The sequence below is a fragment of the Salmo trutta genome, chromosome 30 (genome assembly GCF_901001165.1).
Source record: "Salmo trutta chromosome 30, fSalTru1.1, whole genome shotgun sequence".
Lineage (NCBI taxonomy): Eukaryota > Metazoa > Chordata > Actinopteri > Salmoniformes > Salmonidae > Salmo > Salmo trutta.
The window spans coordinates 5,713,044-5,736,002 of record NC_042986.1 but is presented as its reverse complement, the minus strand read 5'-3'; the positions used below and the strand labels follow the sequence as shown (position 1 = coordinate 5,736,002).

Sequence of the window (22,959 nt, the reverse complement as noted above, 5' to 3'; positions counted from 1 at the left end):
CTGGCCAGTATAAGGGTTTATTAGTATTGTAGTTTGGTCAGGACGTGGCAGAGGGTATTTGTTTTATGTGGTTCAGGGTGGTGTGTTTGTTTAAAGGGTGTTTGATTTAGTATTTCCGGGGTTTTGGTTTATGGTCTAGGTTTATGTATGTCTATGTGGAGTCTAGTGAGTGTATGTCTATGGGTGATTAATTGGGGTTGGGACTCTCAATTGAAGGCAGGTGTTTTCTCTTTGCCTTTGATTGAGAGTCCCATATATTGGGGTGTGTTTGTGATTGGTGGGTGATTGTTCTGTGTTGAGCCTTATGCTTTGCCAGACTGTTTGTTGTTGTTCGTTCGTTAGTTCTCGTGTTTTGTTATTTTTGTATTCATTTTGAAAATAAATAATCATCAAGATGAGCATACACATACCTGCTGCGTTTTGGTCCTCCATCACCGACGACAACCGTGACAGTGACGGACTCCATCCTAGCTGGAGGGGTGCTCTCATCTTATCTACGAACATAGATAGGGCTCTAACTCCCCTAGCTCCACAATGAAATAGGGTGCAGGCCAGGCAGCAGGCTGTTAGCCAGCCTGCCAGCTTAGTGGAGTCTGCCACTAGCACAGTCAGTGTAGTCAGCTCAGCTATCCCCATTGAGACCGTGTCTGTGCCTCGACCTAGGTTGGGCAAAACTAAACATGACGGTGTTCGCCTTAGCACTCTCACTAGAATAAAGACCTCCTCCATTCCTGCCATTATTGAAAGAGATCATGATACCTCACATCTCAAAATAGGGCTACTTAATGTTAGATCCCGCTCTTCAAAGGCAATTAGTCAATGAACTAATCACTGATCATAATCTTGATGTGATTGGCCTGACTGAAACATGGCTTAAGCCTGATGAATTTACTGTGTTAAATGAGGCCTCACCTCCTGGTTACACTAGTGACCATATCCCCCGTGCATCCCGCAAAGGCGGAGGTGTTGCTAACATTTACGATAGCAAATTTCAATTTACCAACAAAAAAAAAAAACACAGTTTTCGTCTTTTGAGCTTCTAGTCATGAAATCTATGCAGCCTACTCAATCAGTTTTTATAGCTACTGTTTACAGGCCTCCTGGGCCATATACAGCGTTCCTCACTGAGTTCCCTGAATTCCTATCGGACATTGTAGTCACAGCAGATAATATTCACATTTTTGGTGACGTTAATATTCACATGGAAAAATCCACAGACCCACTCCAAAAGGCTTTCGGAGCCATCATCGACTCAGTGGGTTTTGTCCAACATGTCTCTGGACCTACTCACTGCCACAGTCATACTCTGGACCTAGTTTTGTCCTGTGGAATAAATGTTGTGGATCTTAATGTTTTTCCTCATAATCCTGGACTATCGGACCACCATTTTATTACGTTTGCAATTGCAACAAATAATCTGCTCAGACCCCAACCAAGGAGCATCGTAAGTCGTGCTATAAATTCTCAGACAACCCAAAGATTCCGTGATGCCCTTCCAGACTCCCTCTGCCTACCCAAGGACATCAGAGGACAAAAATCAGTTAACCACCTAACTGAGGAACTCAATTTATCTTTGCGCAATACCCTAGATGCAGTTGCACCCCTAAAAACTAAAAACATTTGTCATAAACTAGCTCCCTGGTATACAGAAAATACACAAGCTCTGAAGCAAGCTTCCAGAAAATTGGAACGGAAATGGCGCCCCCCCAAACTGGAAGTCTTCCGACTAGCTTGGAAAGACAGTACCGTGCAGTATCGAAGAGCCCTCACTGCTGCTCGATCATCCTATTTTTCCAACTTAATTGAGGAAAATAAGAACAATCTGAAATTTATTTTTGATACTGTCGCAAAGCTAACTAAAAAGCAGCATTTCCCAAGAGAGGATGGCTTTCACTTCAGCAGTAATAAATTCATGAACTTCTTTGAGGAAAAGATCATGATCATTAGAAAGCAAATTACGGACTCCTCTTTAAATCTGCGTATTCCTCCATTGTCCTGAATCTGCACAACTCTTCCAGGACCTAGGATCAATGGAGACACTAAAGTGTTTTAGTACTATATCTCTTGACACAATGATGAAAATAATCATGGTCTCTAAACCTTCAAGCTGCATACTGGACCCTATTCCAACTAAACTACTGAAAGAGCTGCTTCCTGTGCTTGGCCCTCCTATGTTGAACATAATAAACGGCTCTCTATCCACCAGACGTGTACCAAACTCACTAAAAGTGGCAGTAATAAAGCCTCTCTTGAAAAAGCCAAACCTTGACCCAGAAAATAAAAAACTAATCGGCCTATATTGAATCTTCCATTCCTCTCAAATGTTTTAGAAAAAGCTGTTGCGCAGCAACTCACTGCCTTCCTGAAGACAAACAATGTATACAAAACGCTTCAGTCTGGTTTTAGACCCCATCATAGCACTGATACTGCACTTGTGAAGGTGGTAAATTACCTTTTAATGGTGTCAGACCGAGGCTCTGCATCTGTCCTCGTGCTCCTAGACCTTAGTGCTGCTTTTGAAACCATCGATCACCACATTCTTTTGGAGAGATTGGAAACCCAAATTTGTCTACACGGACAAGTTCTGGCCTGGTTTAGATCTTATCTGTTGGAAAGATATCAGTTTGTCTCTGTGAATGGTTTGTCCTCTGACAAATCAACTGTAAATTTCGGTGTTCCTCAAGATTCCGTTTTAGGACCACTATTGTTTTCACTATATATTTTACCTCTTGGGGATGTCATTCGAAAACATAATGTTAAATTTCCCTGCTATGCGGATGATACAAAGCTGTACATTTCAATGAATCATGGTGAAGCCCCAAAATTGCCCTCGCTAGAAGCCTGTGTTTCAGACATAAGAAAGTGGATGGCTGCAAACGTTCTACTTTTAAACTCAGACAAAACAGAGATGCTTGTTCTAGGTCCCAAGAAACAAAGAGATCTTCTGTTAAATCTGACAATTAATCTTGATGGTTGTACCGCCGTCTCAAATAAAACTGAAGGACCTCAGCGTTACTCTGGACCCTGATCTCTCTTTTGAAGAACATATCAAGACTGTTTCAAGGGCAGCTTTTTTCCATCTATGTAACATTGTAAAAATCAGAAACTTTCTGTCCACAACTGATGCAGAAAAATTCATCCATGCTTTTGTTACTTCTAGGTTGGACTACTACAATGCTCTACTTTCCGGCTACCCGGATAAAGCATTAAATAAACTTCAGTTAGTGCTAAATACGGCTGCTAGAATCCTGACTAGAACCCAAAAATGTGATCATATTACTCCAGTGCTAGCCTCCCTACACTGGCTTCCTGTTAAGGCAAGGGCTGATTTCAAGGTTTTACTGCTAACCTACAAAGCATTACATGGGCTTGCTCCTACCTATCTTTCCGATTTGGTCCTGCAGTACATACCTACACGTACGCTACGGTCACAAGACGCAGGCCTCCTAATTGTCCCTAGAATTTCTAAGCAAATAGCTGGAGGCAGGGCTTTCTCCTATAGAGCTCAATTTTTATGGAATAGTCTGCCTACCCATGTGAGAGATGCAGACTCGGTCTCAACCTTTAAGTCTTTACTGAAGACTCATCTCTTCAGTGGGTCCTATGATTGAGTGTAGTCTGGCCCAGGAGTGTGAAGGTGAACGGAAAGGCTCTGGAGCAACGAACCGCCCTTGCTGTCTCTGCCTGGCCGGTTCCCCTCTCTCCACTGGGATTCTCTGCCTCTAACCCTATTACAGGGGCTGAGTCACTGGCTTATTGGTGTTCTTCCATGCCGTCCCTAGGAGGGGTGCGTCACTTGAGTGGGTTGAGTCACTGACGTGGTCTTCCTGTCTGGGTTGGCGCCCCCCCTTGGGTTGTGCCGTGGCGGAGATCTTTGTGGGCTATACTCGGCCTTGTCTCAGGATGGTAAGTTGGTGGTTGAAGTTATCCCTCTAGTGGTGTGGGGGCTGTGCTTTGGCAAAGTGGGTGGGGTTATATCCTTCCTGTTTGGCCCTGTCTGGGGGTATCATCGGATGGGGCCACAGTGTCTCCTGACCCCTCCTGTCTCAGCCTCCAGTATTTATGCTGCAGTAGTTTATGTGTCGGGGGGCTAGGGTCAGTTTGTTATATCTGGAGTATTTCTCCTGTCTTATCCGGTGTCCTGTGTGAATTTAAGTATGCTCTCTCTAATTCTTTCTTTCTCTCTCGGAGGACCTGAGCCCTAGCACCATGCCTCAGGACTACCTGACATGATGACTCCTTGCTGTCCCCAGTCCACCTGGCCGTGCTGCTGCTCCAGTTTCAACTGTTCTGCCTGCGGCTATGGAACCTTGACCTGTTCACCAGACGTGCTACCTGTCCCAGACCTGCTGTTTTCAACTCTCTAGAGACAGCAGGAGTGGTAGAGATACTCTCAATGGTCGGCTATGAAAAGCCAACTGACATTTACTCGAGGCGCTGACTTGTTGCACCCTCAACAACTACTGTGATTATTATTATTATTTATGAACATTTGAACATCTTGGCTATAATCTCCACCCGGCACAGCCAGAAGAGGACTGGCCACCCCTCATAGCCTGGTTCCTCTCTAGGTTTCTTCCTAGGTTTTGGCCTTTCTATGGAGTTTTTCCTAGCCACCGTGCTTCTACACCTGCATTGCTTGCCGTTTGGGGTTTTAGGCTGGGTTTCTGTACAGCACTTTGAGATATCAACTGATGTAAGAAGGGCTATATAAATACATTTGATTTGATTTAAACAAATCCAAATATATTTTAGATTCTTCAAAGTTTACATACACTTAGGTTGGAGTCATTAAAACTTGTTTTTCAACCACATCACACATTTCTTGTTAACAAACTATAGTTTTGGCAAGTCGGTTAAGACATCTACTTTGTGCATGACACAAGTAATTTTTCCAACAATTGTTTACAGACAGATTATTTCACTATCACAATTCCAGTGGGTCAGAAGTTTACATACACTAAGATGACAGTGCCTTTAAACAGCTTGGAAGCTTTAGAAGCTTCTGATAGGCTAATTGATGTCAATTGGATGTGTACCGGTGGATGCATTTCAAGGCCTACCTTCAAACTCAGTGCCTCTTTGCTTGACAGCATGGGAAAAGCAAAAGAAAACAGCCAAGACCTCATAAAAAAAAATTGTAGACCTCCACAAGTCTGGTTCATCCTTGGGAGCAATTTCCAAACGCCTGAAGATACCACGTTCATCTGTACAAACAATAGTATGCAAGTATAAACACCATTGGACCACGCAGCCGTCATACTGCTCAGGAAGGAGACGCGTTCTCTCTCCTAGAGATGAACGTACTTTGGTGCAAAAAGTGCAAATCAATCCCAGAACAACAGCAAATGACCTTGTAAAGATGCTGGAGGAAACAGGTACAAAAGTATCTATATCCACAGTAAAAACGAGTCCTATATTGACATAACCTGAAAGGCCGCTCAGCAAGGAAGAAGCCACTGCTCCAAAACCGCCATAAAAAAGCCAGACTACGGTTTGCAACTGCACATGGGGTCAAAGACCATACTTTTTGGAGAAATGTCCTCTGGTCTGATTAAACAAAAATAGAACTGTTTGGCCATAATGACCATTGTTCTGTTTGGAGTAAAAAGGGGGAGGCTTGCAAGCCAAAGAACACCATCCCAACTATGAAGCACAGGGGTGGCAGCATCATGTTGTGGGGGTGCTTTGCTGCAGGAGGGACTGGTGCACTTCACAATATAGACGGCATCATGAAGCAGGAAAATTATGTGGATATATTGAAGCAACATCTCAAGACATCCGTCAGGAAGTTAAAGCTTGGTCGCAATTGGGTCTTCCAAATGGACAATGACCCCAAGCACACTTCCAAAGTTGTGGCAAAATGGCATAAGGACAACAAAGTCAAGGTATTGGAGTGGCCATCACAAAGCCCTGACCGCAATCCTATATAAAATTTGTTGGCAGAACTGAAAAAGTGTGTGCGAGCAAGGAGGCCTACAAACCTGCCTCAGTTACACCAGCTCTGTCATGAGGAATGGGACAAAATTCACCCTACTTATTGTGGGAAACTTGTGGAAGGCTACCCGAAACATTTGACCAAAGTTTAAATTGTTTTAGGTTAATTGAGTGTGTAAACTTCTGACCCACTGGGAATGTGATGAATGAAATAAAAGCTGAAATAAATCACTACTTTTATTCTGACATTTCACATTCTTAAAATAAAGTGGTGATCCTAACTGACCTTAGACAGGGAAATTTACTAGGATTAAATGTCAGGAATTGTGAAAAACTGAGTTTAAATGTACATTTTAGTCATTTAGCAGACGCTCTTATCCACAGCGACTTAGTGGTGAATGCATACATTTCATGCATTTGTTTTTGTACTGGCCCCCCATGGGAATCGAACCCACAACCCTGGCGTTGCACACACCATGCTGGCGTTGCAAACACCATGCTCTACCAACTGAGCCACAGGGAAGGCCCGTGAATGTAAACTAAGGTGTATGTAAACTTCCGTCTTCAACTGTATGTATCTATGTATAAACTCAGCAAAAAAGAGAAACGTCCTCTCACTGTCAATTGCGTTTATTTTCAGCAAACTTAACATGTATGAACATAAGAGTCAACAAAAAAAAGTAAGTCGGTATCTGGTGTGGCCACCAGCTGCATTAAGTACTGCAGTGCATTACCTCCTCATGGACTGCACCAGATTTGCCCGTTCTTGCTGTGAGATGTTACCCCATTCTCCACCAAGGCACCTGCAAGTTCCCGGACATTTCTGAGGGGGAATGGCCCTAGCCCTCACCCTCCGATCCAACAGGTCCCAGACGTGCTCAATGGGATTGAGATCTGGGCTCTTCGCTGGCCATGGCAGAACACTGACATTCCTGTCTTGCAGGAAATCACGCACAGAACGAGCCGTATGGCTGGTGGCATTGTCATGCTGGAGGGTCATGTCAGGATGAGCCTGCAGGAAGGGTACCACATGAGGGAGGAGGATGTCTTCCCTGTAACGCACAGCGTTTAGATTGCCTGCAATGACAACAAGCTCAGTCCGATGATGCAGTGACACACCGCCCCAGACCATGACGGACCCTCCACATCCAAATCGATCCCGCTCCAGAGTACAGGCCTTGGTGTAACGCTCATTCCTTCGACGATCAACGCGAATCCGACCATCACCCCTGGTGAGACAAAACCGCGACTCGTCAGTGAAGAGCACTTTTTTCCAGTCCTGTCTGGTCCAGCGACGGTGGGTTTGAGCCCATAGGCGACGTTGTTGCCGGCGATGTCTGGTGAGGATTTGCCTTACAACAGGCCTACAAGCCCTCAATACAGCCTCTCTCAGCCAATTGCGGACAGTCTGAGCACTGGAGGGATTGTGCATTCCTGGTGTAACTCGGGCAGTTGTTGTTGTTGCCGCCATCTTGTACCTGTCCCGCAGGTGTGATTTTTGGATGTACCGATCGTGCAGGTGTTGTTACACGTGGTCTGCCACTGCGAAGATGATCAGCTGTCCGTCCTGTCTCAGGTGTTTCACAGTACAGACATTGCAATTTATTGCCCTGGCCACATTTGCAGTCCTCATGCCTCCTTGCAGCATGCCTAAGGCACATTCACGCAGATGAGCAGGGACACTGGGCATCTTTCTTTTGGTGTTTTTCAGAGTCAGTAGGAAGGCCTCTTTAGTGTCCTAAGTTTTCATAACTCTGTCTGTAAGCTGTTAGTGTCTTAACAACCGTTCCACAGGTGTATGTTCATTAATTGTTTATGGTTCATTGAACAAGTATGGGAAACCATGTTTAAGCCCTTTACATTGAAGATCTGTGAAGTTATTTGGATTTTTACAAATTATCTTTGAAAGACATCCTTTTTTTCAGGACCCTCTCTTTTTTTGCTGAGTTTATATTTTAAAACATTATTCATTACAGTATAAACCTAGTATTTACTTGAAATGAGCCACAATGTTTTTGCCTTGTGTCCCAGTCGGTTCTACTTCGTCCATTGTTGTTATGAAAATATAAGTGTCACAGATAGGACATAACACAGAATATAATTACATTATTCAATGACAGTCATAGAACATTTGGCTGCATGTAGGTTAATTTAATCATTGACCAGATATGAGTTACTGTAAATTGTTATTTCCTTATAACTATACAGATCCTAGACTTAAAAAAAATCACTACAAATGATGAAATTAACATACCGGTAAATGAAAAAATAGAAAGAAAATAAATCACAATATAACTACAGTATACAATTTTAAAATATTAATTGGGTTATGGATCATAAAAGCGCAATTTACATGTGATACAATTATCATAGAACAGCTACAACAAGTTGTCTTGGGTCTAAAAGGGTTCTGGGGCATTTTTGTGGTGCTGCTTGCTGCGCTCAAAGTTCAAATGATTTTAAGTTTCAAACACTACTTCAAATTAAGCAAGAGCCTTGTTGCCATTATGTGTAATTAGTCTAAGCTTCTCTTGGTGAGAGATGCAGAGCTGCACACCGGTACATGACCTCCTGACAATAATGTTATAGATGGTCATGTTCTGTCTTTCCAGCTTGCAGGCTTTGACACACAATAACTTGTTGCAATATTCTCTATGGTAAATAACAAAGTGATTTTGGGTCACCTTTATATTGACCTTACGTGATAACAATATTTCCCTTATTTGCCTATGATTTCATTAATTTATTAAATTGTGTTTCATATTTCAAGATGCCAAACATATGGGCTTATTAGTTAACACAAACAGTTGAGCTGATGTAATGTAATCATCTTAGTACAAAACTTTGCAGTGTGTGTCCCCTATTTCTATAGCCATTTTCTTTACCCTTCACCGTTACTAATAAAATGTATGCCATCTTCACTTTAAGAACATATGCAGTAATCTGCAATTTTGCTTTCAAAACTGTCTCCAGAATCTCTGGAAATTGACACCATTGTCCAATATAGACCTACACTGAATGTACAAAACATTTCCATGAGACTGACCAGGTGAACGCTATGCTTCCTTTTTGATGGCACTTGCTAAATCCACTTCAATCAGTGTAGATGAAGGGGAGGAGACAGGTTAAAGAAGGATGTTTAAGCATTGAAACAATTCAGACAAGGATTGTGTGTGTGCCAATCAAAGGTTGAGTGTCTTTGAACGGGATATTGTTTATGTGAAGAACTTTAACGCTGCTGGGTTTTTCACGCTCAACAGTTTCCCGTGTGTGTCAAGAATGGTCCACCACCCAAAGGACATCCAGTCAACATGACAACTGTGGGACGCATTGGAGTCAACATTGGCTAGCATCCCTGTGGAACGCTTTCGACACCTTGTTGAGTCCATGCCCTGACGAATTGAGGCTGTTATGAGGGCAAAAGGGGGAAATGCAACTCAATATTAGGAAGGTGTTCTTAATGTTTTGCATACTCAGTGTAAATAATGATTATAAAATTACATTGTCCAGGTCATGCTAGTTGGTGACCTCAGGATTCCTGTTTGTTCAGTATAGAGTCCAAGATTTTCTCGCACATATAAAGGCACCGAGGCACATGGAAGAAACCTGAAATAAAACGAAAGGCAGATTAATAGTCAGTGTAATCACAGACGTACACAAGGTCAAAACATTTTCTCTGATGCATTTATTTTGGGGAAAGAAACCAGTCTGATGAAGGTCCACCATGACCGAAACGTCTGTTTTTAATTGATTCATAATAAAATAGAAGAGTGTCGCGCCTCCACCACTTTTTGGTTGGGGGAAAGGAAGCCTTGCATTCACTTTAATCAAATACAACCACATTGTATTTACTATATCCACTAGAGTGGGTGATATGGACATATAGAAACAAGGGCAAAACATCAAATATTACAGATTGAGTATATATCAAACCAATGTAACCAAACAACAGGAGGTAGAATTATTTGTGTCCGTCGTGGTTTCTGAGTGACCCCTTCTCTGGCCTGTTAACATTCTCACCTTTGAAAGGCCCTCCTTTAAAATCCAGTGTCACTTTCCCTTGCTGGGTCAAATATCCAAACCACTCGCCATTCTCAGCATCAGAAAACTGCATAAACAGGCAGACAATTTGTAAGTCGCTCTGGATAAGAGCGTCTGCTAAATGACGTAAATGTAAACAAACAGCACACCATATTGAAAAAGGTTAGCTCCTCAAAGCAGTTAAGCTTAATTTTAGCTGCAATATCTAATATGTGTTATTTATTCTCTACATATAAAATGACACCCATATTCATGCCATTTCCATGTATTGTCTATTTCTAGCAGAACGATAGCAAATAAAAAAAAATAAAACACACAATTAGACTGGAGTTCACTCACATGGCTGAAGGTGTAGTCGTACACTTGAGAGAATCGCTCCAGCAGGGCTGGCTCTTTGGTATGGCTGTAGGCCATCAGGTATGCGATGAGAGCCTCACAGTGCGGCCACCATAGTTTCATACTCCACTCCAACTGTGAAAACAGAACACATTGGCCCTGGTTCAAATTTCTATAGTACTTTGTTCCCATATTTAGTCAATTAATAAAGGCCTTGAAAAGGGTTGGACAAACAAAAGGTTTGATACCCTCAGTTGCCATTTCATCCATATTACTTTCACCCATTCAACCCTTTGTGACGAGTGTGGGTTTGAGCTGCCAAATGACTCCCACACTGATTTTTATGCTATAGTTGGTTGAACGACTCATGCATTTGCAGCAAGCGCAGTGTTTTATAGATGGGTTGACTTCCAAACTTAATATGAAATATACTTATTCATGTTACTGAGGGAGAGGGAAATGTAGAATGTTTACATCCTGTCAAGATGTGTTAATGTTAGCCTTCAGGGATCCTATGTGGAGAAGTGAGGAGTTGGGGCCGAGGTCAGGTATTTGTATTTATTATGGATCCCCATTAGCTGCTGTCAAAGCAGCAGCTACTCTTCCTGGGGTCCAGCAAAATTAAGGTAGTTTATACAATTTTAAAAACATTACAATACTTTCACAACACACTGTGTGCCCTCAGCCCCCTACTCCACCACTAACACATATCTACAGTACTAAATCCATGTGTATGTATAGTGCGTATATTATCGTGTTATAGTGCGAATGTTACCATGACTACATGGAACTCTATTCCACATCAAGTAACCGACGCAAGCAGTAAAATTAGATTTAAAAAAAAAAAAGATTTAAAAAAAAAAAAAGCGGGGACTGTGAAGCAACAAACATTTTGTGTGTGTGTATTGTGTGTCTGTGCCAACATTTGTGTTGCTTCACAGTCCCCGCTGTTCCATAAGGTGTTTTTTTATTTTATTTTTTCTAATCAGTTTTTTTTTTTAAATCTAATTTTACTGCTTGCGTCAGTTACTTGATGTGGAATAGAGTTCCATGTAGTCATGGCTCTACGTAGTACTGTCAGATGAAGTGAGGAAGAACATAAATCACTAAGGTTCTGTCTAGCAACAGACGTGTAAAAGGGAAAGGGGGATACCTTGTCAGTTGTAAAACTGAATGCCTTCAACTGAAACGTGTCTTCAACATTTAACCCAACCCCTCTGAATCAGAGAGGTACGGAGGACTGCCTTAATTGACATCCACGTCGTCGGCGCACAGGGAACAGTGGGTTAACTGCCTTGCTCAGGGGCAGAATCAGATTTTTACCTTGTCAGCTCAAGGATTCAAATCCAGCAATTGGCTGTCCAGATGTATAAGGAGGGGCTCAGCATAGGAGAAAGGGTTAAATACCAGTTCTTGTGTGAATATGTTTGTCTTATGCAGCTGTATGACCCAGTGGGTGAATCAACTTGTTTTGAGCTTTCTAAGTGTCTGTCAGTTTTTTACTCTGTTTATTTAGAAAACTAACAGTATGCAGGGGTGAAAGTAAGGCGTTACGGTCCGATACAGCATCGAAGCAAAATAAATAGTGGGGGTACGCAGTATCGGTAAAACATTGACAATCAAATAAATAAACATGACTGGTTGTGTTTATGCCAAAATGAAAAATAATACAAGTTAAATGACAACTCTTTTAAGACTAGGCCCACAGAGAGCCTACTGAATTAATAGGGATTCTATATGTATTTCTATGATTAGGCCCATAAAATGTTTTGGTGCACACATAGGAGGCCCATACTGGAAATAAATTAAGTCTACTTTCACAGGATGTACCTGTGTGGGGCAGTAACCGTCCACATCCAGGAAGTAGAGGAGTCCTCCGTGCTCCTTGTCCCAGCCTGTCAGAAAGGGGATCTCCATGAACTTGTCCACTGCTGTCCTTTGGAGCTCCTGGTCCCCATTCTCCAAACCGTACTGAAGCAGGAACCAGCCTGCTTCCAGTGCATGGCCTATGGCAAATGTATATATAAAGGAAATAAGGAAACCAGAAAGGGAAGAAAGAACAGGCAGGCAATACAATGGTAACAACCCAGTCATCTTCGATATCACTACATGTGCAGTATCCAGTCTAACTAAGTAACTAGTGTTATTACACAAAACGTATAGTATTAGGGATAATAAGGTAATACATTGTAATATATACCACTATGTTAGACATAAGTAATATGGAGCTTATCAAACATTATCTACAGCAGGGCTGTCAATGTCGATCCTGGAGGGCCAAAACATTTCTGGTTTTCATCCTCTCCTTCTAATAAGGGACTAATTCAGACCTGGGACACTAGGTGAGTGCAATTAAAAACCAGGTAGAAACAAAAACCAGAAGTGTTTTGGCCCTCCAGGACTGGAATTGAACAGCCCTGATCTAGAGAAATCTCCTTTAGTGGAGTACAAAGGGTATCACCTGGGTTCTGCAGTCGCCCCGCACAACCAGGAAGTTCCTTTCCTTCCGATGAGACACTTTCCAAAATGGCCGTACCACCTCTCTGTACAAAGACAGTCATAGACAATTCAATGGAACCAATGGAAATGCCACAAAAAGTGCAAACGCCTCCCATCTGACACTCCAAACGGGATCAATCAATCAATCAATCACACACACACACACACACATTTGAACCTAGGTCTGGCTGTTTCATATTAGTAGGCCTACAGTTCTTTACCTGAAGGTGTTGGAGGATCTGCTTTACGCACCAGCCTCCAACCTCCCTATACTTGTCTACCTCCTCCCCGCTGCGGGCCTCCGTGAGCTGCTGCACCAGACACAGCAGCATCATGGGGACAGCCATGCTGCAGACCGGGGTGTCTCCAGAAAGCTGGGGCTTGCCCAGGCCTGATGGGTCCACCCTGACCCAGTGGACCAGCTGGTCCATCATTTGTGCTGCTTCCGCCTAGTAACAACGAGAGCATATGAGAAATAAAATAGGCCATAATACAGGCAAAACCCACTAAGGGTTCTGTGTTCTGATTGGCTAGCAGATATTTGCCCCCATTCATCTCAAATTTGACTGGGTCTTTGATGCATGGCCCTTTTCGCCAAACCGGAAGTGTCCCCCCCCCCCCCACAAAAAGTAAAGATTTGGTTCACTTTAGGTTAAAGGGGTAATCTGCATTTCAAAACAATAACAAAGTGGTGACCCCGCCACTGTGTTGGTAAACAGCGAAATGATGGGGCTGGAGAAATATTATCTGTCTATAATTCAGAGACAGCACTATGGATGGAAGGTTGATTCCATGATTTCAAAATGATAGTTTTAACCATGTAAAAAAAGCTTATATTTTGGGTTCTCATGGGCTCAACAGTTAAACTAATTAATAATACATTAAAAACATGGTTGTATCGATCACAGATTGCCACTTTAACAGAGAACTTTATTGTGGAAGTGTTTAGTGCCCCGGGCTGTTTTACCTGCATGTCTTTGTCTCCTGTGACCCTAGCCAGCTCATCCATGGCCATGACATAGAAACACTCGCTGAAGATGGTCCTCTGCACTTTCAGGGCTTTACCATCCCTGGTCAAACAAAAGGCACACTTCCATGGGCTGCCACTATTGGGAATGCGAGCGAAGCGTCGCAAAAATGCACCTCCTAAGAAAACAGAAGAAGAAAAAAAACATTAACAAAGTTTGCTTGTCACAACTAGAATTGTGTCCCAAAATCCCTAGAGAGACCACAAACGGTTATTACCTCACTCCTGTTTGTTTTCTGCAGCCAATTCAAAATGTGGTATACATTTTTAAGTTCCGATGACACATTGAATAGCAAACCGGAAAAACAAAGAGGATCACTCAATGTTTACCATCTTCGGCGAGTGGGGGCGAGTGGTTAGAGCGTTGGGCCAGTAACCGAAAGGTTGCTGGATCGAATCCCCGAGCTGACAAGGTAAAAAATCTGTTCTGCCCCTGAACAAGGCAGTTAACCCACTGTTCCCCGGTAGGCCGTCACTGTAAATAAGAATTTGTTCTTAACTGACTTGCCTAGTTAAAGGTTAAATTAAAAAATATATATCTAAAAAAAAATATATAAAAAGCAGTACGAGTTTGGTTTTTATAGGCAAATAAGGTGTTGCGTGCCCAGACTAATTTCATAGGAGAAGGTTGTGTTCTAGATCTGCAAAAGCCTGAAACTAACATTGGAGTAAATCCTATTGGTGTTTTTTCTGTTTTATTACATCTTTGTGTCTTCTACTGGAAATGTGTGTGTGTGTGTGTGTGTGTGTGTGTGCGCGCGCGCATCTTCATGCTGTTGATAACATTGGATGCGCTTCTTTCTGCTTTTACAGTCTTCATGACACCTGTATTTTGTATTTGCTCATATCCTGTATTTAGCCTACACCATACTAAGTGGTTCAAAACAGCCATTTTCTCTGTTGCTTAAGTACCGTCTTCGCTCAGGTTAAGTACCGTCTTCGCTCAGGTTAAGTACCGTCTTCGCTCAGGTTAAGTACCGTCTTCGCTCAGGTTAAGTACCGTCTTCGCTCAGGTTAAGTACCGTCTTCGCTCAGGTTAAGTACCGTCTTCGCTCAGGTTAAGTACCGTCTTCGCTCAGGTTAAGTACCGTCTTCGCTCAGGTTAAGTACCGTCTTCGCTCAGGTTAAGTACCGTCTTCGCTCAGGTTGTCAAAGACTGACTTATTTTTTCCCCCCACATTTATTTAACCAGGTAGGCCAGTTGAGAACAAGTTCTCATTTACAACTGCAACCTGGCCAAGATAAAGCAAAGCAGTGCAACAAACAGAATTACACATGGAATAAACAAAAGTACAGTCAATAACATAATAGAATAAAAGTCTATATACAGTGTGTGCAAATGGTGTGAGGTGGTAAGGGAATAAATAGGCCATAGTAGCGAAGTAATTACAATTTAGCAAATTAACACTGGAGTGATAGATGTGCAGATGATGATGTGCAAATAGAAATACTGGGGTGCAAAAGAGCAAAAAAGTAAATAAAAACAATATGTGGATGAGGTAGATTGGATGGGCTATTTACAGATGGGCTGTGTACAGCTGCAGCAATCAGTTAGCTGCTCAGATAGCTGATGTTTAAAGTTAGTGAGGGAGATAAGTCTCCTACTTCAGCGATTTTTGCAATTCGTTCCAGTAATTGGCAGCAGAGAACTGGAAGGAAAGGCGGCCAAAAGAGGTGTTGGCTTTGGGGATGACCAGTGACATACCTGCTGGAGCGCGTGCTACGGGTGGGTGTTATGACCAGTGAGCTGAGAAGGCAGAGCTTTACCTAGCAAAGACTTATAGATGACCTGGAGCCAGTGGGTCTGGCGACGAATATGTAGCGAGGGCCAGTCGACGAGAGCATACAGGTCGCAGTGGTGGGTGGTAAATGGGGCTTGACAAAACGGATGCATCCAGTTTGCTGAGTAGAGTGTTGGAGGCTATTTTGTAAATGACGTCGAAGTCAAGGATTTGTAGGAAATTTCTGTTTGAAAAACCTAGCCTTTGCTTTCCTGACTGACTGCATGTATTGGTTCCTGACTTCCCTGAAAAGTTGCATATCGCGGGGACTATTCGATGCTAGTGCAGTGCGTCACAGGATGTTTTTGTGCTGGTCGAGGGCAGTCTGGAGTGAACCAATGGCTATATCTGTTCTTAGTTGTACATTTTTTGAAGGGGCATGCTTATTTAAGATGTTGAGGAAATTACTTTTAAAGAACGACCAGGCATCCGCTACTGACGGGATGAGGTCAATATCCTTCCAGGATACCTGGGCCAGGTCGATTAGAAAGGCCTGCTCGCAGAAGTGTTTTAGGGAGAGTTTGACAGTGATGAGGGGTGGTCGTTTGACCGCGGACCCATAGAGGATGCAGGCAATGAGACAGTGATCGCTGAGATCCTGATTGAAAACAGCAGAGGTGTATTTGGAGGGCAAGTTGGTCAGGATAATATCTATGAGGGTGCCCATGTTTACAGATTTAAAAGTATGACAGAACTTTGCAGGTTAACTCCTCCCCCTTTGGCAGTTTCATCTTGTCAGAAAATGTTGTAGTTGGGTATGGAAATCTCAGAATTTTTGGTGGCCTTCCTAAGTCAGGATTCAGACACGGCAAGGACATCAGGGGTTGGCGGAGTGGGCTAAAGCAGTGAGTAAAACAAACTTAGGGAAGAGGCTTCTGATATTAACATGCATGAAACCAAGGCTTGTACGGTTACAGAAGTCAACAAATGAGAGCGCCTGTGGACACGCAGGACCTGGGTTAACCGCCACATCACCAGAGGAACAGAGGAGGAGTAGGATGAGGGTACAGCTAAAGGCTATCAAAGCTGGTCATCTAGTGCGACAGAGAATAAAAGGAGCAAGATTTCTGGGCATGGTAGGATAGATTCAGGGCATAATGTACAGACAGGGGTATGGTAAGGTGTGGGTACAGTGGAGGTAAACCTAGGCATTGAGTGACGATAAGAGAGGTTGCATCTCTGGACGCACTCGTTATGCTGGGTGAGGTCACAGCATGTGTGGGACAAAAGAGGTATCTGAAGCATGTTGAGTGGGACTAGGGGCTCCGCAGTAAACTAAAACAATGATAATTATCCTAAACAACAGTATACAAGGCATATTGACATTAGAGAGAGACAAAGCAAGGCACAAAGCAATCACAGGTGTTGATTGGGAGAGCTAGCTAAGACAACAGCTAATCAGCTAAGACAACAACAGGTAAAAATAAACTAAAATGGAGTACCGTGATTAATGAACAGTCCAGCAGGCATCAGCTATGTAGCCAAGTGATCATAGGGTCCAGTGAACAGCAATAGATGAAACAGGGAAGCCGCTGGGTAGTCGTTACTACACTAGCAAGCGGGAGACACAGCGTTCAAAAAAGTTAGCAGGCCGGGTAGTAGAAGCGTCTGCTCCGACGTCTGGCAAAGGCCGGTTGAGGGCACAACGGATGGAATTACGTCGGCAGACCAGTCACAATGGAACGGCGGGGCTCCGTGTCAACAAAGGGTCCAGGCCAGTTGGCAAGTGGTATTGTAGCTGGAGTATCTTTGTTTGCTAGCCAGGAGGTGCGCCTGGCTCGCGGCTAACTGGTGTTAGATTCGGGACAAGGGTGTTAGCCACTACAGAGCTTACGGCAAGAATCCGGTAGAGTAGTGGATTCTAATTGTGTTAGTGAAGAGTCCGGAAGGCATCAGCTGTGTAGCCGAGTGATCACTGAGCAGGCCGGGAGGTGGGCCTGGCTCAAAGCTAGCTTCGGGGCTGGGCCACTCGGTGGCAACTAGCTAGCTGTGATAATCAGGAAATGGTCCAGGGCTTTTGGCAGGAATCCGGTGTTGTAGTGGAGAAAACAGTCCGATACTGGCAGGCTGGGAAGTATTATCCAGGCTAAAAGTGGCTGGTGTCTGTAAAGGCCGCTAGCAGTGGCTAACAATGACTAAATAGCTAGTAACTAATTAGCTGGTTAGCTCTGATGGAGGTTCTGGCAATAAGGTCTAAAAATAGCAGATCAGTATCACATTGGGTGAGGCGGGTTGCCGGAAGACATATATACACACAATTTAAAAATGGAGAAAGGAGACTGAAAATAAATTGAAATGTAAACAAAAAAGACAAAATGTACACGGGAGAACAAACAACGTCTGCACTGCTACACCATCTTGGATTTGTTTTTACTTTGCATCAGTTAAATGAGTCAGAATACTGGCACAGCAGGTGAGGTGACCTCTTTAAAGGACTCGCATTAATCAACTAAATCACTAACAGAAAACATTTCACCATCTACCACCTTTGGAAAAAGCTTGGAGCTAAATTCTTACTTGGGAAATTCCTTGCAAAGCTGACAGGACACAACAACGAAACAACCTGATAAGTGTTTGGAAATCCACTCTAAAATGCTTTAACAGTCTGAATATGTATGCATTTTCACTCCCAATTACTGACAAAGATGCTGTGCAACCACCATACCCCCATACCAGATTTGGCGGCTTCCAGGATCTCAGGCTTGTTGAAGCGCTCCATTGTCCTGTATAGACGGCAATACATCCACACCTGCAAAGATACATTGATCCAAGTGAAAATGTGAAATTATATTGTGAGCAATGTTCCCTCTAAGCTGCGCAAGTGTGCGGGCGTGCAGCCCATTACTGCCATGCAGAAGAAATATCAGCCAGCGCAGAGAAGCACAAGATTTAATTGAAGTTCACTTTCTAGAGTTTTCCCTGTTAGTTAACACTATCAAAGCTCCCCTTTACTGTTAGAAATGTGATCAGATCCATGCAATATTAGCCACTTTCAATGCAACATACTGAACCAAAATAAACTATGCAAGACTTAGTGTGCAAAACTAACTATGCAAGAGATGATGTTGGCAGAACACATCGGAGTAGGATTCTATTGCATTGAGAGGCCTGAATCAGGGCCGTACTCTACACAGACCTGAACTCCATAACCAATCAGAGCTGCAGTAGGCCTATATGCAAATCGATCAATGCCATATATGGATCTGTGCCCTTCACTTTGAACTAGATTGTGTTTACAGCATGAGGGGTCATGAGTTGATACGCTTGTTTTGAGTTCAAAGCAAGAGCTACATGTAACCACGTGTGCACATTTGTTCATATCCTTTGCTAGTTAGTGAGTTATTAGCCCAGATGTAGATACTTTGTAGTCAGAAATGGGGGAGTGACTGCTTCCTACAAAAGCACAAAACGTGTGCATTTCTAGCCATCTTTGAAAAGTGAGTAAATGAAAGAGCTTTTTTTTTGTCTTAAAAAGGGGCAGTGTTGTATTTTGAGACAGGCTTGAATAAGCTAAGGAGCCAATAGGCAGAGGGCAGCATAATTTGTCTGATTCTCTGTAATATTGGTATGGGAATAATTATGCATTTTATTTTGAAAAGTGGTTTCTTGCATCAAACACCACAACATTTCCAGTCACCTCTTTGTCTGAAGGACAAGTGGATAGACCGGTTAATGTCAGGCCTACACTGAAGACCACGCATTGACTGCAACTGTCGGCTGAATGATAGAACATCTATTTCCGTGTTCAAATGTTATGGGATGCATTTTCTTCACTCTGGTAGGCCTACATTATGATCAAATAGCCACAGCAGACTACTTGACCACTGTTACAACGGTAACTTAAAGCAGGTACAGCCTCAGTGTTCACAGTTAATGCGCGCTGGAAGTTGCACTGAATTTTAACAATGTTCAAGTTTGCGCTCAGCAGACCTGAAATTTGCTCAAGGCCAAACAAAAAGACTATTGCTTTTTACAAAGTACATTCATAGGAAAACCCACCCAATAATCAAATCAAGGTGCACTGCAACATTCAGCAGAATATGCACATCAATGTTATTAGCAGCCCTTTTCATTGGTCTGGCTGTTTGGTGTTGAGCAGTAAGGCAATCACTGAACATTTTGGATGAGTTTACCTGTCTCCCCTGCAACCAGACATATTTCAGCTCATCGTAGATTTTTCCATCTTTCCCTATACAAGTGAAAAATCCACTGGAAAAATACATTGTTTAACATGGTCAATTGATCTCATCTCACAGACATGGCATACATACTATCCTACAGCAAGACAAAACTACACTTTTTATTTTTGTAAAAAGTCACTATGATAAAGAAAATGTTAAAATAACAAAACATTTCGACAAATATTTGTGAATATCTGATCAAACGGTTTTACCCATATTGTGTGTCATGAGAGTATTTCTGCCAGAATTCCACCACTTTGTCCAGCTCTGTGCGCATCTGCTCTCGATACCGCTGCAACTTCTCGACAGACATCGCACCTTCCAAAAACAAGACTGAATCGATCATCAAGCCAGATGAAAATTGGTAGGTCTTAGGTCTACACGTTTGTAGAACACTAATGTTAATGCCGTTATTCAGATATCCTAAATACTAATCTTGCAGGACCCGTTCAGGAAAGCATAATAACGGTTTATGGCTATGGTGTGAATCCTATTTTTGAACAAGTGACAAGTTAGACATATCAATGTACTATGTACTTTCTAATAGATACCTTACGTTGGGCTCGTCTATACACTTCAGCCCACTTCTGCTCTATAGAGAAGTAGATTATTTTAAAGCGCTGCGCTTAGTTACCTTTTTCCCAAACGTAGTTTTAGATTTTCACTCTTGTAACGGAGCTTCATTCGATAAATGCAGACGTATGCCGTCTTAGACGCGAACGCAACCGTAGATCAACACAGTGTTCACACAACAAGAATAACTGGTTAGTTCAAGAGGACGTTTAAAGTCTTATCATATGACTGCTTGTCATGTGGGGTCATGTGCTTCCCTAGATCGGTCACGTGAGGAGCAGGGAGAATTACAAAATAAAAGCAAACCCCTTTTATTCAATGGTAGGATGTAGTAGGAGGCTAAACCAATGAACCTCTCAACCTAAGCATACCCCCGCTGGTACCTATGAATAAAGACACACAATTCATATAGGATCACGAAACTTAGTTATGGGCTACATTTCAATGACAATGTTTTCTAACTTCTAATACAAAAAACTTGTATTTCATATTTGCTATTTAGCTTGTAATGTATTTCTATTGTCTACAGTGTTAACATTTAATGTCAACATACTGTATACTGTGCAATGCTTTAGAAACATCCTCGGATGCATAACTACTTTTAAATACAGTACCGTTCATAAGCATGAAAAATACAGTTAACACTTAAATGTTTCTAATATTATACATGGAAATAAAGAAACACAAAATATAGCATTATTTCGAGATTTAGATAAGACGTGTTAGGAACATATAGTTACTTCATGACATATGAATTATATACAAGCATTTCGCTACACCCGCAATAATATCTGCTAAATATGTGTATGTGACCAATTAAATTTGATTTGATATACAGTAGCCCCTGCTCATGGTTTACAAAATATGTCAAATAAGTTATGTTTAATTTGTCAAAATAAAAATATAAAGTAATTTTATGCATAATCAAATTCAAAGGACAATATCTACAAGTATACCTTCTTTATACTATGTGTGCCTCCATTCTAATGTACCATTTTATTTCCGCAATTGACTGAATACTGTCCAGAGTCCTAACATTGCAACCATAGATCCACACCCTTTTGACTGACCCATTGAACAGCAATATAGTATTTCATTCCCCCACAGCTAGTTCAATGTGAATATTTGTCGATGTTTGTCCTTGGTTTAAAATATTTCCAAGTTCACGATATCCTTGTGCTTTCAAATCGTATCAGTGATGTTGTATGAGTTTCTGACTAGTCTCTGCACACAAACACAGTATTGTCAATGTGTGGGACTGTGGAAGTGGAAGGAAGCCATTTTGGAAAAGTTGGGAGAGAGCCAATGCTGATTCATGGCCTTTCCCAGGCATCGTACAGTACAACAGTCTATTCTGTGTCAGTCTATTCTGAGCCTGTCCACACAACTAACTCAAGAGTTTGTAGCCTTGTGGAATGCCTGGATCTTCTTCAGGTTCTGTCGGACTCGGACAAACTCCAACAGATGGAGGAAACCCTTGCTTAATAAACATGACCCAGGTGTGGGCTGTGTGAGATGGGATAGGATACCGTAGCGTTCCCCACTCACCTGTTTTTCTGTTGGCGCGTCAGAAGCACCTCCTCCAGGGGAGTCCTGGCCTGGTCTCTTTCCTCTTTCTGGGTTTGCTCCTTCTTATGCCTTTCAAGCACCTGCTGCAGCTCAGGCTTACTGCACAGGCCCTTACCCCTAGGCCCATAGACGAAGAGAGGGAGAGAGGAGGAGGGGGATAGTAGGAAGGGGGAGAGAAGGAGAGGAAGGGAGGAGAGCGTGAAAGGACCGGTAGGGAGGGAGGGGAGAGGGAGGGGAAAGGAGGAGGAGACAGGGAAAAGGAGAGCATGAAGGACATAGCTAGGAGATGAATGACACGTCCTTTTCAGTCAAAACGGGTAACCTTGGAAGAACTAAGTGGGTGTACACATCATGTACAATACATTAACAAAAGTATGTGGACACCTGCTCGTCGAACATCTCATTCCAAAATCATGGGCATTAATATGGAGTTTGTCCCCCCTTTGCTGCTATAACAGCCTCCACTCTTCTGGGAAGGCTTTTCACTAGATGTTGGAACATTGCTGCAGGGACTTGCTTCCATTTAGCCACAAGAGCATTAGTGAGGTCGTGCACTGATGCTGCAGGGACTTGCTTCCATTTAGCCACAAGAGCATTAGTGAGATCGTGCACTGATGTTGGGCGATTAGGCCTGGCTCGAAGTCGGCGTGCCAATTCATCCCAAAGGTGTTTGATTAGGTTGAGGTCAGGGCTCTGTACAGGCCAGTTAAGTTCTTCCACACCAATCTCGACAAACCATTTCTGTATGGACCTCGTTTTGTGCATGGGGGCATTATCATGCTGAAACAGGAAAGGGCCTTCCCCAAACTGTTGCCCCAAAGTTGGAAGCACAGAATAATTTTGAATGTCATTGTATTGCTGTAGCGTTAAGATTTCCATTCACTGGAACTAAGGGGCCTAGCCCGAACCATGAAAAACCGCCAGGGACCATTATTCCTCCTCCACCAAACTTTACAGTTGGCACTGCATTTGGGCAGGTAGCGTTCTCCTGGCATCCGCCAAACCCATATTCGTC

At 42.8% G+C, this 22,959-nt stretch overlaps 1 protein-coding gene across 2 annotated transcripts; it reads right to left on the bottom strand.

Annotated features, from left to right (window-relative positions):
- Window positions 1–9,400: 9,400 nt before the first annotated feature.
- renbp (renin binding protein) lies at window positions 9,401–22,065 on the bottom strand. 2 transcript variants are annotated; one of them, XM_029724587.1, is made up of 11 exons: window positions 21,924–22,065; window positions 20,015–20,120; window positions 19,755–19,830; window positions 18,295–18,370; window positions 13,781–13,959; window positions 13,035–13,262; window positions 12,776–12,857; window positions 12,145–12,320; window positions 10,318–10,449; window positions 9,958–10,045; window positions 9,401–9,543 (listed from the first exon to the last, which is right to left on the bottom strand). In XM_029724587.1, the coding sequence occupies exons 2-11, from the start codon at window positions 20,113–20,115 to the stop codon at window positions 9,467–9,469; spliced, it is 1,215 nt and encodes a 404-aa protein (XP_029580447.1). In that variant the 5' UTR covers window positions 20,116–20,120; window positions 21,924–22,065; the 3' UTR covers window positions 9,401–9,466. The 2 variants fall into 2 exon arrangements, with proteins under 2 accessions (XP_029580447.1, XP_029580446.1); XM_029724586.1 differs by lacking the exon at window positions 21,924–22,065 and adding an exon at window positions 20,437–20,596.
- Between the last annotated feature and the right edge of the window lie 894 nt (window positions 22,066–22,959).